The sequence below is a fragment of the Jaculus jaculus genome, chromosome 4 (assembly GCF_020740685.1).
Source record: "Jaculus jaculus isolate mJacJac1 chromosome 4, mJacJac1.mat.Y.cur, whole genome shotgun sequence".
NCBI classification, from domain to species: Eukaryota; Metazoa; Chordata; class Mammalia; order Rodentia; family Dipodidae; genus Jaculus; species Jaculus jaculus.
In genome coordinates, this window is record NC_059105.1 from 111,649,920 (window position 1) to 111,663,426 (window position 13,507).

At 38.2% G+C, this 13,507-nt stretch overlaps 1 protein-coding gene across 1 annotated transcript in view; it reads right to left on the reverse strand.

Moving 5' to 3' along the window:
- Window positions 1-848: 848 nt before the first annotated feature.
- The window catches only part of Tmem182 (transmembrane protein 182), a 79,535-nt gene continuing 66,876 nt past the window's right edge, over window positions 849-13,507 (reverse strand). The window contains exon 5 of the mRNA XM_004651785.2: window positions 849-1,069. Coding sequence (XP_004651842.1) covers window positions 849-1,069 — 221 coding nt within the window. The remainder of the gene's footprint in view (window positions 1,070-13,507) is intronic.

Sequence of the window (13,507 nt, forward strand, 5' to 3'; positions counted from 1 at the left end):
ACTAGAGAATATTAAAAACATGTTTTATCAACAAATGTTAACATGCTGAACATACTAACAATTTAAGTTTAAAATAGAAAATTTAAAATAGCAAGTAGAATTATGTGCTAAAATGAGGTGCTTGCCTTTTAATATTTTAAACCATATTACATCCCACTATTAACCAACTTTCATTTTGCACAACACTAACCTTAATTCTTTATAATTTGGTTGTGTTTAAAGACAGTTTAAGCTTTCTGTAAGCATGCACAATTAAGAGTAAAATTAAGTAATGAAACTTCTGTCAGTGATAAAGAATAACAAGCATACATTTTAGGCTTTATTTGTCATGCCCCAATTTAGCTTAGGAGTGCAGGTCTCCCACTAGCAAGAGCAACTGCTATTTGTAAATAATGAGTCACTTGCTCATGGAAGCCAATCAATGTATGTGTAGATGCACATGGTCACATAGGTGGAAAAGCAATGGAATCAGTTCTGTGATGTTGTTGTCTTGCTTATTCTCTTTTAAAAAGTAGCAGTAGACATGAATGTCAAGAAGGAGACTTTACTCCAAACCCTGATTTGCCCCATGAGAAGGCATTTGCCATTATGAACTTCAAACTGTGCCAAGGACAGGAGGCTCACCTAGCACATATAGAACTGAGTCCTTGATAGCAAATAGATAAGGTATGTGATTCTAGGGCAATCCTAAGACTTTCCTATAAAAGGAAATCACATGGAAAATGATTAATTCAAAATAACTATTCAAAATGTACATCAACTAAATTTATGTTAAGACCAATAAAATGAAGAACAAAAAATATGTTGTTTAGAAATCTCTCAAGAAAACTCTGGTCGAAAAAGTTTGATTAGTGATGTATCTGAATATGTCTCCCAACAAGGAGAAAGAGTAATCCAGCCAGAAGAGAAAAAAATATCCCAGCAGGAGCCAGAAAGAAAGACCAGCCATAGAGAACAGAAGGGGTGAACTCCCAGCAGTCTTTCATTTTCATGGCTTTGTAGCTTTCCATGTCAGCCACTGCCTGGACCCAGATGACATACAGCATCACCACCAGGGAAAACAAGACACCTGAGGAGAAAAGGAGAACATTAGCTTTTCTGAAAGTGTTATCTTCCAACATGATCCCACTCCAGCCAGAAACCTCCATATGCAGTTCTAGCTAAATCAAATACCCTTGCTTTATTGTGCTAAATGCTTAATGGACACATTGTTTACTTGAATTTTCAAAACATTCTGGAGAAAACTGTATCAGTACCAAAACAATAGAAAACATTGATATGAATTTATGGAATGCTCACTGTTTGCCAGGTACTGCTCAGATTGTTTGTGCACAGAGCAGTTGAAGATCCCATAGTTTTAACTGCAGAACAGGTTTGAGATGAGCACTGTCACACACTGCTTCTTCTGTTAATGCAATAAGCCAGTAAAACAAGTACTGTTAGATTCAGGCTTTATGTATATGTAGATGAAGCTAGTGGTTTTTAAAGGTGATTATCAGCCCAGATCCTTCTGAATCTTTTTACACTATTACAGCCCAATTCATACAGCTGTAACTAAGTATGGCCAAGAAAATAGAAGTTAAGGTGAGTGTCACACAATGACAGAGTCAACGTATTATGTACAAAGATAAGCATACATGATCCATAAGAACAGAAATAAAGGCACTAAATATTGATTGGACACATGGAAACACAGACATGAAATAATGAGGGAAGATGAATGATGACATAATATCTGTGGAAGATAAAAGCCATAGGCTTGAGCTCAAACGGCTTATTAAACACAAGGGAGGGATACAGATTGAAGGAGAAGAAGAAGAAAGAAAGAAATTTGGGAAATATGAATAGAAAGAGAGGAAGGGTTCAACCATCTTTCCTCAAATTTCAATGTCAGTTTTTCTTACTGCTGTATAGAATTCCATTGTATAGATATACCACATCTTAGTTATCTATTATGTTTCATTTTTATATTGCTTCATTTACTTCTTTGCTTTTGACTTGATTATCAGAAAATAATAATTAGGGATTCTGTTATGCACATTGACCATAGATTAAGTTACAGTGTGTCATTAAGTTCTCCTGAGGATGCTAAAATGCATCTGATTGGTTCATGTCATGGGAACATAAAATTTGTTTTTGTAGAACATTGGAATGGAACCTTTTTCAGGAGGACTGTATGCCATTTAAATTTCACATGCAAGCTGCTTTTCATAAATGTTTGAATTTTTATAAATTTCAGATGATTATCCTCATTTTCTAATACACTTATGTGGCTACTCTATATTGATAATAAGGCAATTGGCTTACTTGGTGATGTATATGACAATTTACACAAATCCATACCTCAGAAGTCTTTGTAGAATTGTAATGTAGTGACCATGCTAATTTCTAGTGTGTCTTCATTGACTTACCAAGTTTACAGAATGAAGAGGAGTTGTGCTTGTTTTATTGCCTGAAAATATTAGTGACAAACAGTAGAATGTAACATAGACACTCCACATCCAAAGCATTGCAGGTAATGTCAAATGTCTCCCATAGACACATGTTTCAGAAAACTGAATCTTCAGTTTGTGTCCCTGTCTGTGATTTTGGGAGGTGGAAACTTGTTGGAGGAATTGTGTCACTGGGAGTGGGCATTGTGGTTTAATATCCCAGTACCATTTGTGAGATTTAGCTCACCCTCATTCTTTCCTGTTGATAAGGAAATGTGATATCAGCTGTATACCCCACCATGCTCTTCCTGACCTGATGAAATGTTCCCTTGGAGCTATAGTTCAGAAATGAACCATTCCTTCTGTAAGCTGCTTCTGGAATGGTGGTTTGTCCAGAAATGAGGAAGTAACTGTTACAGCAGGTATAATACCTTCATATTCTAATTAGTTATATATCTGAATGCTAAATACAGTTCTCATAATAGGAGCTGAGACTGAGGCAAGTTAACACAGGAGAAAAGCTGTTAAGAGCTCAGCCTCTGATCACACACAGCAGCTTTATTGAGCCCCTATTGCATTGAGGGTGACCACCACCAAGGTTCTAATGAATCTTGAGAATTAAACACAAAAGAAGCACTTGTACATGGGCCAGGAGAGCTTAAATTTTCTCATAATGCTCATAATGACAATTTCAATTACAGAGCCGTAAATATTCCACCTGGATGCTTCACTAATAAGAAACATTCTGCATACTATAGTCTATAATGTAAGTGCAAATAGTTGTGAACAGGATAGAGCAACAGCCACTGAGGAGCAGCTACGTCACAGACAAAGAGTAAAGCTGTAGCCAGCAAGCACACTCCTGACAAAGCTGTACTTCAGACTGTGACAACAATATGGTCACGCCATGTGTTGTCTAGCAACTCTGAGTGTTCACATGCATTCTGCAACAAATATAAAGACAGTGTTCTCTGTTAATGTAGAAGCCCAGCTTTGGCATTTGCATAGTATCTTATGCGTCATGCAAAAACATCTGTGTTATTTGTTAATAAGGTTTTTATCTTCCTTCTATCATGTGACTCTCATGATTTCAGATAATTTATGAAAAATGGAAATTGCTTTTATAAAAAAAAAGACAAGCCAATCTATACACATCTTTTCAACAGCTTTAGACTTTATTAATGGTTTAGAATGTTAAGAGGTATTTTGTGGGTCATAACGTAGATGTTTATTAATAAGGAATAATTAACATAGTTAACATAGCTGCTATTTGAAGAGGAATTAGCATTATAAAATATTGAAGAATAGTAATTTCTATGACAGTAGTCTTTAACTTTTTCACTACTTGAACATACAGTCTGTTTAATTTGTATGAAATCAGTTTATTAGTATATATCACTGATAAATAAAACATCCAGTACCTCCAGACCAATTAAATTACAATTGGAGAGAGAGAAGAAGAAGGGGAAGGAGGAGGAGGAGTAAAAGGAGAAGGAAGTAGAGGAGGAAAGAGAGGAGGAAGAAAATAAGCTAATTAACATGGGCAAAGTAAGTACAGTGATTTCATTGATGACAAGGCAAAAATTAATCACAGGACATATGAGGTCTATAGTTGAGAGGGGAGTCAAGTATATGCTACTTATAGCTACACTGAACAAATAAATAAATGATTTAAATCTAATTGGAGTTGTGTCTCACTTCCAAAAAATTAGTGACAGATCTGGAAAGTATGGAAAACTAGAATGAGCTTTATCATATTGGACTGGAATTGAATACGTCAAAATTAATTAGTGGTATTCCATAGATGATGGGTGATAGATTCTTAGATGGAAGAGAACCACTTATAGAAGTCAAAGTATGCATATATGCATGATAGCTGAGCAGTAGTCTGTATTTAGACTGTTCACACTGAAGGACTCAGGAACCAGATGGATGCCATGACAGGCTTCAGAGTCCTCAGTAGGCCTAAATTTCTGTTTTCTGGCAAGGTTTAAGTTTTTATTTTCCAGTAAGGATGGGCTTAACAGTTACTGGAAACTGATTATGCCATACATTCCTTAAGTCATAAAGTTCAATTCCCCTAGCTCCAGCCCACCGACCTTGCCGTAAGGGTAGGCTTATCAGTTAAACCGATTATGCCATACATTATGCCATACATTCGTGAAGGCATGAGCCATTCCCATAGTCATGGATGAGCTCAATTCCCCTAGCTCCAGTCTGCCAACTTTGCCCACCAAAATCCTAAGCCAACCAGAAGAGTATACTGTTTAAATCAACCAATCACGTACCCAGCCCCTTCTTCTATGTTCAAATCCCTATAAAAACCCTACCCTCCCACTACCCAGGGCTCTTGTATGGACCCACTGCATTGGTGAAGTCAAGAGACTGAGCTTAAGCCCAAATTAAAGCTCCTTGCCCTTGCATACGTGTTTGGTTCTCCTTGGTGGTCACTGGGGGTGCCAAGAACTGGGCATAACACACACACACCACATAATTTTAGCCATGGTCAAGGTAGCACTGTTCTGCAATATTCCTTTCCATGTCTCTGGATCTATCATCATGGTCACCTTACTGCACCTCATTTTTTGTCTCACTCACTAAATCTTCCAAATAACCATAACAAGAAAAATGAAACTAGTGTATGTGTGTGTGCGCACGCGCTCATGCACACATGCTGGTTTTAAAATGTGCATGTCTCTATATGCCTAAATATATTTCCTGGCTCTGTTCCATGAAAGTGATTGGGAGAATCAGCACCCTAGTATCATAGAGTGCACCAGTGTCCAGATTGTGACTTCTAAGTAAATGTCTGGACACAAGCTGAGACATAAAATGCACAAGAAGTCTAAAACACCTCATGCTAGAAAGTGAAGGTGTGCTTAAACAATGAGAGTTGTTTTACAGAACCCAACGTGATTGGGTATGATAGTTTGAATGGATGGCCTCTAATAGAATCAGTTTATTAGAGCTTGGAACTGATAATAGATTTCCTGGCTTGAGGAAGTTTCATGGTAGGAAGATCCTAGAATCCAGCCTTAAAGTAAGTTTACAGTAAGATCTGGAATTCCAGTCTATGGTATTAAGAGAGCAGTTTGAGCTCTGCCTGGGGTTCCTGGAGTATTATTGCTTATGGTACTGGTGATGATATTTTTCTCTAAGTGAATCTGTGAAAGGGGATTAGTTTCTTCTGTCATTATGGAATCTCCCTGTCTCTATAAGTTTCAATAAATCTTGTTACTCCCATAAACTGTGCTTGGTTTGGAAGTTCATCCCTGCAACATGAAGCTGTCTACTAACGAACTGGTATCAGAGAGTGGGGTGTTGCTGTGTGATGAATCTAAACATGTGGATTTTGGTCTTTTGGAAATTTTGCTTAAGAGAAATGGGTATGGACTTTGTACTTGCAACTTAAGATGCCTTCCATAGTGCTAAGCCAAGTTTTGTGGACTATTCTGGTGAAAGATTGAAAATGATCAAGGTAAAATTTGTAATGGACTGAAGTTCTTGGCTAAAGATATAAAACTGAAAAAACTAAGATTTAAAATTAGAAAACCTCAAGCAAGTTTAAATTACCAGCACTGAGATTGGTTGCTGAAGCTGCTATTGTTAAGGAGATATTATCATGACTAAGAATGGCCCAACTGCTTTACATTGAAACAATGGAAAGGATGCCTGAGAAACGACTGACTGGTAGAAATGCCAACTCTTTTTTTTAAATTTTTTTTTTTAAATTTGTTTGTTTGAGAGTGACAGACACAGAGGACACAGAGAGAAAGACAGAGAGAGAGAGAGAGAGAATGGGCGAGCCAGGGCTTCCAGCCTCTGCTAACGAACTCCAGACGCATGCACCCCCTTGTGCATCTGGCTAACGTGGGACCTGGGGAACCGAGCCTCGAATCAGGGTCCTTAGGCTTCACAGGCAAGCACTTAACTGCTAAGCCATCTCTCCAGCCTGCCAACTCTTCTTAAAGGAGGTGACTGAAAGAAAAATACCTGTTCTTCAAGGTCACAATTTATTTTGTCCCTGATTTAAGAATAGGGCTGTGTCCTGAACACCTGATATTGGTTTTAGAAGTATGAAAAATGCCTGGATTGGTAAAGGATTAATAGTCTTCCGTGAAAACTAGAGGGAACTAAAGTATTAATAACTAACCTTAAGATTAGAAGGCCATAAAGAATGGAGACATACAGTCTTGAAAGGCCAAACAACTCCCCTAATTGGTAATCTTCCCTTAGCTCAGAAACTGCCTGGTGGGATATCCTTCACAGATAATTCTGCTTAAAAAAAAAGAAGAAGAAGAGGAGAAAGAAGGAAGGAAGAAAGGAAGAAGGAAGGAAGGAAGGAAGGAAGGAAGGAAGGAAGGAAGGAAGGAAGGAAGGAAGGAAGGAAGGGAAGGAAGGAAGGAAGGAAGGAAGGAAGGAAGGAAGGAAGGAAGGAAGGAAGGAAGGAAGGAAGGAAGGAAGGAAGGAAGGAAAAATCCTATTCTGAGCACAGACACAAATAACTTTTATTCCTTATTTGCTTCCCTTGGACCTTCAGCTGATTCAGTCCATTTGTCTTAAGATTTTTCTTATAAATTTGATTCCCAGCCTGGCTCAGTGATTCAGCCTTCATCCCACAGGAAGGCTACTGCACCTCGCTGTACCTCTCAATAAACAGTCTGTCTGTAGAGATCAAGTCCAGTGTTCTTTTTGCTTTTGTCTTCCACTTTCCATATATTTAGTGCCATAACTCAGATCAGAACCCTCCAGCACTTTCAGGCTGCACCCTCCCTTTCTTTTTCTCTCTCCTCTCTACCTTTCTGCCAGTGTTTCACTTCTTCAGAAGCACAAAAACATGCTGTGCTCCTTAATCTGAACTAAACAACTGCCTATGACCTAAAACTTCCAGTATTTCTAGCTTGATACCTGGGCTTCTTCCTTTTCTTCTTTTCACTCTGTTCCACCAGACTTTTGAAATCCAGATGAGAGGCTATTGCTATGTGGCCATCTGCATACACACCCTCATCAAATTACACCTTCAGGACAAGGTATTCATTCTCAGTCTGTGGCAGAGACACCCTATTTCAGACCTTAGAAACTCTGGGAGTTTCTCACTTTTCATTCCATGGATGATCAGAGACTCTGGGAACCTCCCACCTATCATTCCACTGGACACGCCAAGTATTAGACTGTGGAGACACTGTCTCCTAATCCTTGTGTTTTGTTTGTCCTCCTTAAGCCTGGGAGGTATCCCTGGTGGCAGGATTGGCCACTCAAAACAAGTCCTTGTCCTCTAAAGTGGGCTCTAAATTATCTGTTCCAAAATATACTCCATTGTAATGTCTCAAGACTAATTTAAAGGAGCTTGAACTTCCTGCACTCCTGCTTGCCAAATTACTCTGACTATGTTCAAATTTCACCCACTATTCCTTAGATATTCCTTAGATAGTGGCCACTGTTGGCCTAAATTTGGTACTTGGGATTTCACTAAATGGTATGCGAGGTTCTGTTCCCTGATCCTGACCCTCCTAAAACTCTAGCTCTCATACATAGTTCTGTCAGATGGTCATGACTTGCCAGAGTCTCTCCCTCTCACACCAAGTTCAAGCCACCTCACTAAATCAAATAAATCAAAAAATCCCTGCCTTCTTAAAGAAATTCTTATCTTTAATGGGCTTCTTTAACTTCTTTTTATTAAATTTTTTTTTGTTTTTATTTTGATTTTATTTGAGAGTGGCAGACAGAAAGAGAAAGAGACAGATAGAGAGAGAGGGAGAATGGGCGCACCAGGGCCTCCAGCCACTGCAAAGGAACTCCAGACGCGTGCGCCCCCTTGTGCATGTGGCTAACATGGGTCCTGGGTAATAGAGCCTTGAACCCAAGTCCTGAGACTTCATAGGCAAGCAGCGCTTAACCACTAAGCCATCTCTCCAGCCCCTCTTTAACTTCTTTTGCATATCAATGCCTAATTTCTCTCTCCTGGCATTTCCCTTTTACTGCCAGAGAAAATCCTTCAAGAGAGGTGGGGCAATCACAGTAAAACAGCAAGCACCTCACAGCTAAATAAAATAAACAAAGACAGGTACCTAGTGTGGTTCTGGCCTGTGGCTAAAAGCTAATAGTAAAAGGAAAAGGCAACTTTAAATTCAAATTAAGGGCAGCTATTGCCCTGTTGTTATTGGGGCTGCCTGTCCCATACAGTTTCTGATATCTGCCCATTCGCTCTCTCTCTCTCCTTTTACCATGATAAATTGCTTAAAACTTCTAACTCCCCTGGATTCCCAAAACTCCCAGATAGCTGGAACATACCTCCAACAGCCAGATAGAATAATTCACCTACCCTGCCTCCAAACATAGGCCATTTGCCATATCCACTTCATCTTTATGCCTAAGAGGGGTCAACTAAACTTCCAGCCATCTGTCTTCCTAAGATAACTTAGGAAGACATACCTGGCTCCATTGTCTTGTCCTTATAGGCCTGCCCAGGGAGTCTCCAGTCAGATGCTTAACCCCCGTCCTTCTCCAGCAGAAGGTCTCCAACCTCTGTCTTCAGATTAGGGACTACTGATCCTCAGAAAGATGCTCTGGCACTTCTCACCCCCCTATGGGCTCCAAAATTTTCAAAACTCCACTGGCCTCCCTGCTGGGCTATCTCCTGCTCAATCTTAAAACTCTTGGCATAAAAGGAAACATAAAGTCCAAGTACCTCATTTTTTACTGAAATATGGTTTGCCCACAAAAGAAATTGAGCAATGATTCTTTTTGGCTGAAAATGACATTTTGGCTTCCAATTTCTTAAAGATCTTAATAACTTCATAAACTGGATTGGCAACTGGCTCTATTCTTCTACTCCTGATCTTATCTCTGTCAGTTCTGTTCTCTGAACTAGGACTTTCTGGGGAAACAAACTTCTTTCCACTCCATTAAACAGTTCCTGTTAGTGACTAACCTTTCTTTTGCCCAAGAAGATGACCACAAACCCTCCTTTACTGTGCATCTACAAATGACATCTCTTTCTCTCTCTCTCCCTGTCTCTAATCCTAAATTGCAGTTAAGTTTTCTTAACCTGGTTCTGTTCAATGTACAGCTATAAAACTGGACTTTGAAAGTGGCCTCCAACCCATTCTCCAGATTCCACTGGCTTCCTTGCTCCTCTTGTTATACTTTGAACTTTTCTAACATGATTTGCTTTCCCAGATAAAGCTGTCTATGATCAACAGCCACATGGTGAGATGGAGAATCTGTTCTCTCCTGTGTGTAACTTCCTTTGCCCGTCATAAACAGTGACCACATAGATTATTCTGTATAGATTCAGGTAGAATCAATAGGACCTGCTCATCAACTCCGTACCTTCCCAGAGGGCATACAGGCCTCTACCACTTGTTAGAGTCTTCCCAAAGAAAAAGAAAAACTAAAATCTTCAAAAAAAAAAGTCCCTTTGTGTTTCATGTTCTTTGTCATGTCTAATTCTGGCCAGCCATGTCATGTCATGTGTTCTGTGTTTCATGTAGTCTATCATTATGTGTGACTAAATTCGTGGTCACTAATTTTTCCAATAATTATGGCCATTAAATGTTCTGTTGCTTATAGATATATTTTAAGATAACAATTTACTAAATCCAGGTTTATGATATATTTCTGATTTTATGCTTGTTCATACTTACTACATAATTATATTCCATGGTTTGATCCTGCCTCTAACAATGCCTTCTAAATGTTTATGACTTAAATATTTAGAGCAATTATTAATTTGGTTTACTGACAAAACAAAAATGTATTGATATGTATTGCCTACATTTATCAATGTTAAGACATGGTATACATGCTTTTTATTGAATGAAATTATTGAAAAATGTCATATTTCTTATGTTCCTAGCCCATATCAATCTGGATGGAGCATATCCATGTATCTATAAAAATGTGTGGATTCACCTAAGACGTTCAGTGAAGAAATAGATACTGCACTTCCCTCTTCTGAAACTGCTGCAAGGAAGATTCCTTTATGATAGATAATAGATAACAAACATTCTGTAAAAATTTACAACTAAAGTTAAATGAATAGGAACTGACTCCAGGCCTGACCCTTTATAGACAGTATGTAACTACCTTTTAAGACAGTATGGGGCTGGAGAGATGGCTTAGCGGTTAAGCGCTTGCCTGTGAAGCCTAAGGACCCCGGTTCGAGGCTCGGTTCCCCAGGTCCCACGTTAGCCAGATGCACAAGGGGGCGCACGCGTTTGGAGTTCGTTTGCAGAGGCTGGAAGCCCTGGCGCGCCCATTCTCTCTCTCTCCCTCTACCTGTCTTTCTGTGTCTGTCGCTCTCAAATAAATAAATTAAAAAAAAAAAAGACAGTATGGCCATTTTTAGACATATGTATCTATAAAACTATGTGGATGCATCTAAGACTTTCAGTGAAGCAATAGATATTACACTTTCCTCTTCTGAAACTGCTGCAAGGAAGATTCCTTTATGATAGCTAATAGATAACAAACATTCTGTAAAAATTTACAACTAAAGGTAAACAAATGGGAATTGACTCTAGGCCTCACCCTTTTTAGACAATATGTAACTATCTCATTGTGCCTTGGCTTATATTGAGATAAAATTTGGGGTTATAATATGTAAAAGCCCCTGACCCATGTTACGTCCTATATTGTAATAGACTTTTGTATTGGTAATGTTTCATACTACACAATCTTTGGTACTGACACTGTAACTTTTGTGCAGTTTCAAGACCACAATTTTTATTACAGCTTCTAACCTGTACTGAAAATCACCTTATATTTCTTCTTACAAGATTGACATAAATGACCTTCTTGACGTTTACAGTTCCACCAGTTCACCTCAGGGGTCCCCATAGTAGACTAACTCCCTCTACCTGGGCCGCTTTTGCTAGTTTTCCAAGACCTAAAAGTCAACAGGAGTAGAGACTCCCCCTTTCACCGTCCTACTTCAGCTTAAAAAGTCAGACTTGAAACCGCCAACCATCTTCCAAAATCTTGGGGTTTCTCTCAACTAACATTAGTCTTGGGGGTCATTAAAATACAGACTCAATTTCCTTTGTCTCTGATAACACTAAAAAAAAAAAAAAAAAAAAAAAAAAAAAAAAAAAAAAAAAAACACTTTCTCCTCACCAAAGTTCTGATCCTAAACAAAGGCATAAAATACATAATACATGCTGATAGATTAAAAGGGTTGTAAAAATATTTCTGATTAAGATAACCAAGTTATATCCAAATGCTGAGCTTGTACATTTCTCATCTGACAAAGCCTATATTTTGTTGCATAAACATCTGTTTACAACAGGTTTCTTAAATGTTCTATTCTTATATGTTTCCCTGTTAGGTAAAACATTTATTTGTTTGTTATGTACTTATTCAAAAAGAACACACACACAAAAACTGGACTTAATTATATAAAATTTATTGTGCCTGCATAATTAATCAAATTTTAAACTTTTTCGCATAACATACCTCCATTAGTTCCTCTAATGGGAAGCAAGACCTTTTGATATCTGGACCAAGTTAGCAAAAACACTATAAGCTTTCTATAGTAAGAACTTTAAAAAAAAGTTTTAAATCAGATAACTAAGCTTCAAAATTAGTTAATTTCTTAATCTCTAACATAGTTAAACTTAAACTTGTTTAAGGTGTTTTAAATTTTGCTCCTATACTTATACTTCTTACCTTACCTAAACCAAATCTGTGTATTTCCAAAAATTTCTGTTAATTCCCCATCCAAGTTAACAATTCCTTCATTCTTACAGACAGCACCTGTGTTTTCTTACCTATGTCATTATTTTTCAACCTTTGTTATAAAACTCATATCACCTGTAATGCCATGTCATATACAAGAAAATTCATACATAGATATTAACCAGATAACAATGGCTAATAGATTTAATATAATCTACAAGTTTCTTTCCTAATGGCTCAGATAATTATCACTCTCCTGAAGAGCTGCCACCTTGCCTATTCACAAAAGCCATGTAGAACTACAGCCTGCTATGTATACAAGGTATAAGATCAAATGGAGAACCAAAACCTGAGGCTCTCAGAAGCCACCCCTTGTTACTAGAAACTTCAACATTGGACTTCAGCAATTATGGAAAAATAAATTGTACCAACCCAGAGCCAATAATATTTTGAGTAATATTAGCATATTTAATAACTAATAATATTATTTCTCTGCATGTGACCTGATATCTCTCTGTGGCCAGCTAGAATATCTATTGTTTTAAGTTAAAAAAAATTCTCACAGCACTATTACCTTCAAATTAAACCTATCCTGTCTCTAACAGGTGCTTTATTCCCCTGATTATAATAATATTCACCCTTTCTTTTGGTCCATGTATACACAGATTCCTCACTGAATTCCTCCAAGAAAGAATACATGTCTTCAATTCACAATGAGTCACTGAATTTTCCATGGCAACTGAATATCAGCCTCTGGATATCCAACCTCCACAGGACTGTGCAGGATACCCCAACAGATCTACTGCCCCCTCCAGCAGGAAGTAGTCTGAGAGATCTCTTCACCCCAGTTCCAACCCTCATAGTCCGCCTTCAAATGTCCCACCATCCCCAGTTCTCCCCAATATTTTTATCTTTCCAGAGTCTAGACTGGAGGATGAATAGTTTTCCCTGAAAACTAGAAGGAACTAAAAAGTTAATAACTAACAAGATTAGAAGGCCCCAAAGAATGGAGACATCCAGTCTTGAAAGGCCAAACAACTACCCTAATTGATAATCTTCCCTTAGCTCAGAAACCACCTGATGGGCAATTCTCCCTAGGCAATTCTGCTTAAAAAAAAAAAAAAAAAAAAAAAAAAAGCCTTTTCTGAGAAAGTACACAAATAACATTGATTCCTTATCTGGTACATTTGGCCCTGCAGCTGATTCAGTCTGTTGGGACCCTCTTTATAAGTTTGAACTCCAGCCTGACTCAGTGATTCAGCCTTCATCCCATGGGAAGGCTGCTGCCCCTCACTGTATCTCTCAATAAACAGTCTGTCTGTAGAGATCAAGTCCAGTGTTCTCTTTCTCTTTTCTTTTATACTTTCCTTACAAGTGGGTCATGAGATGTACACAGT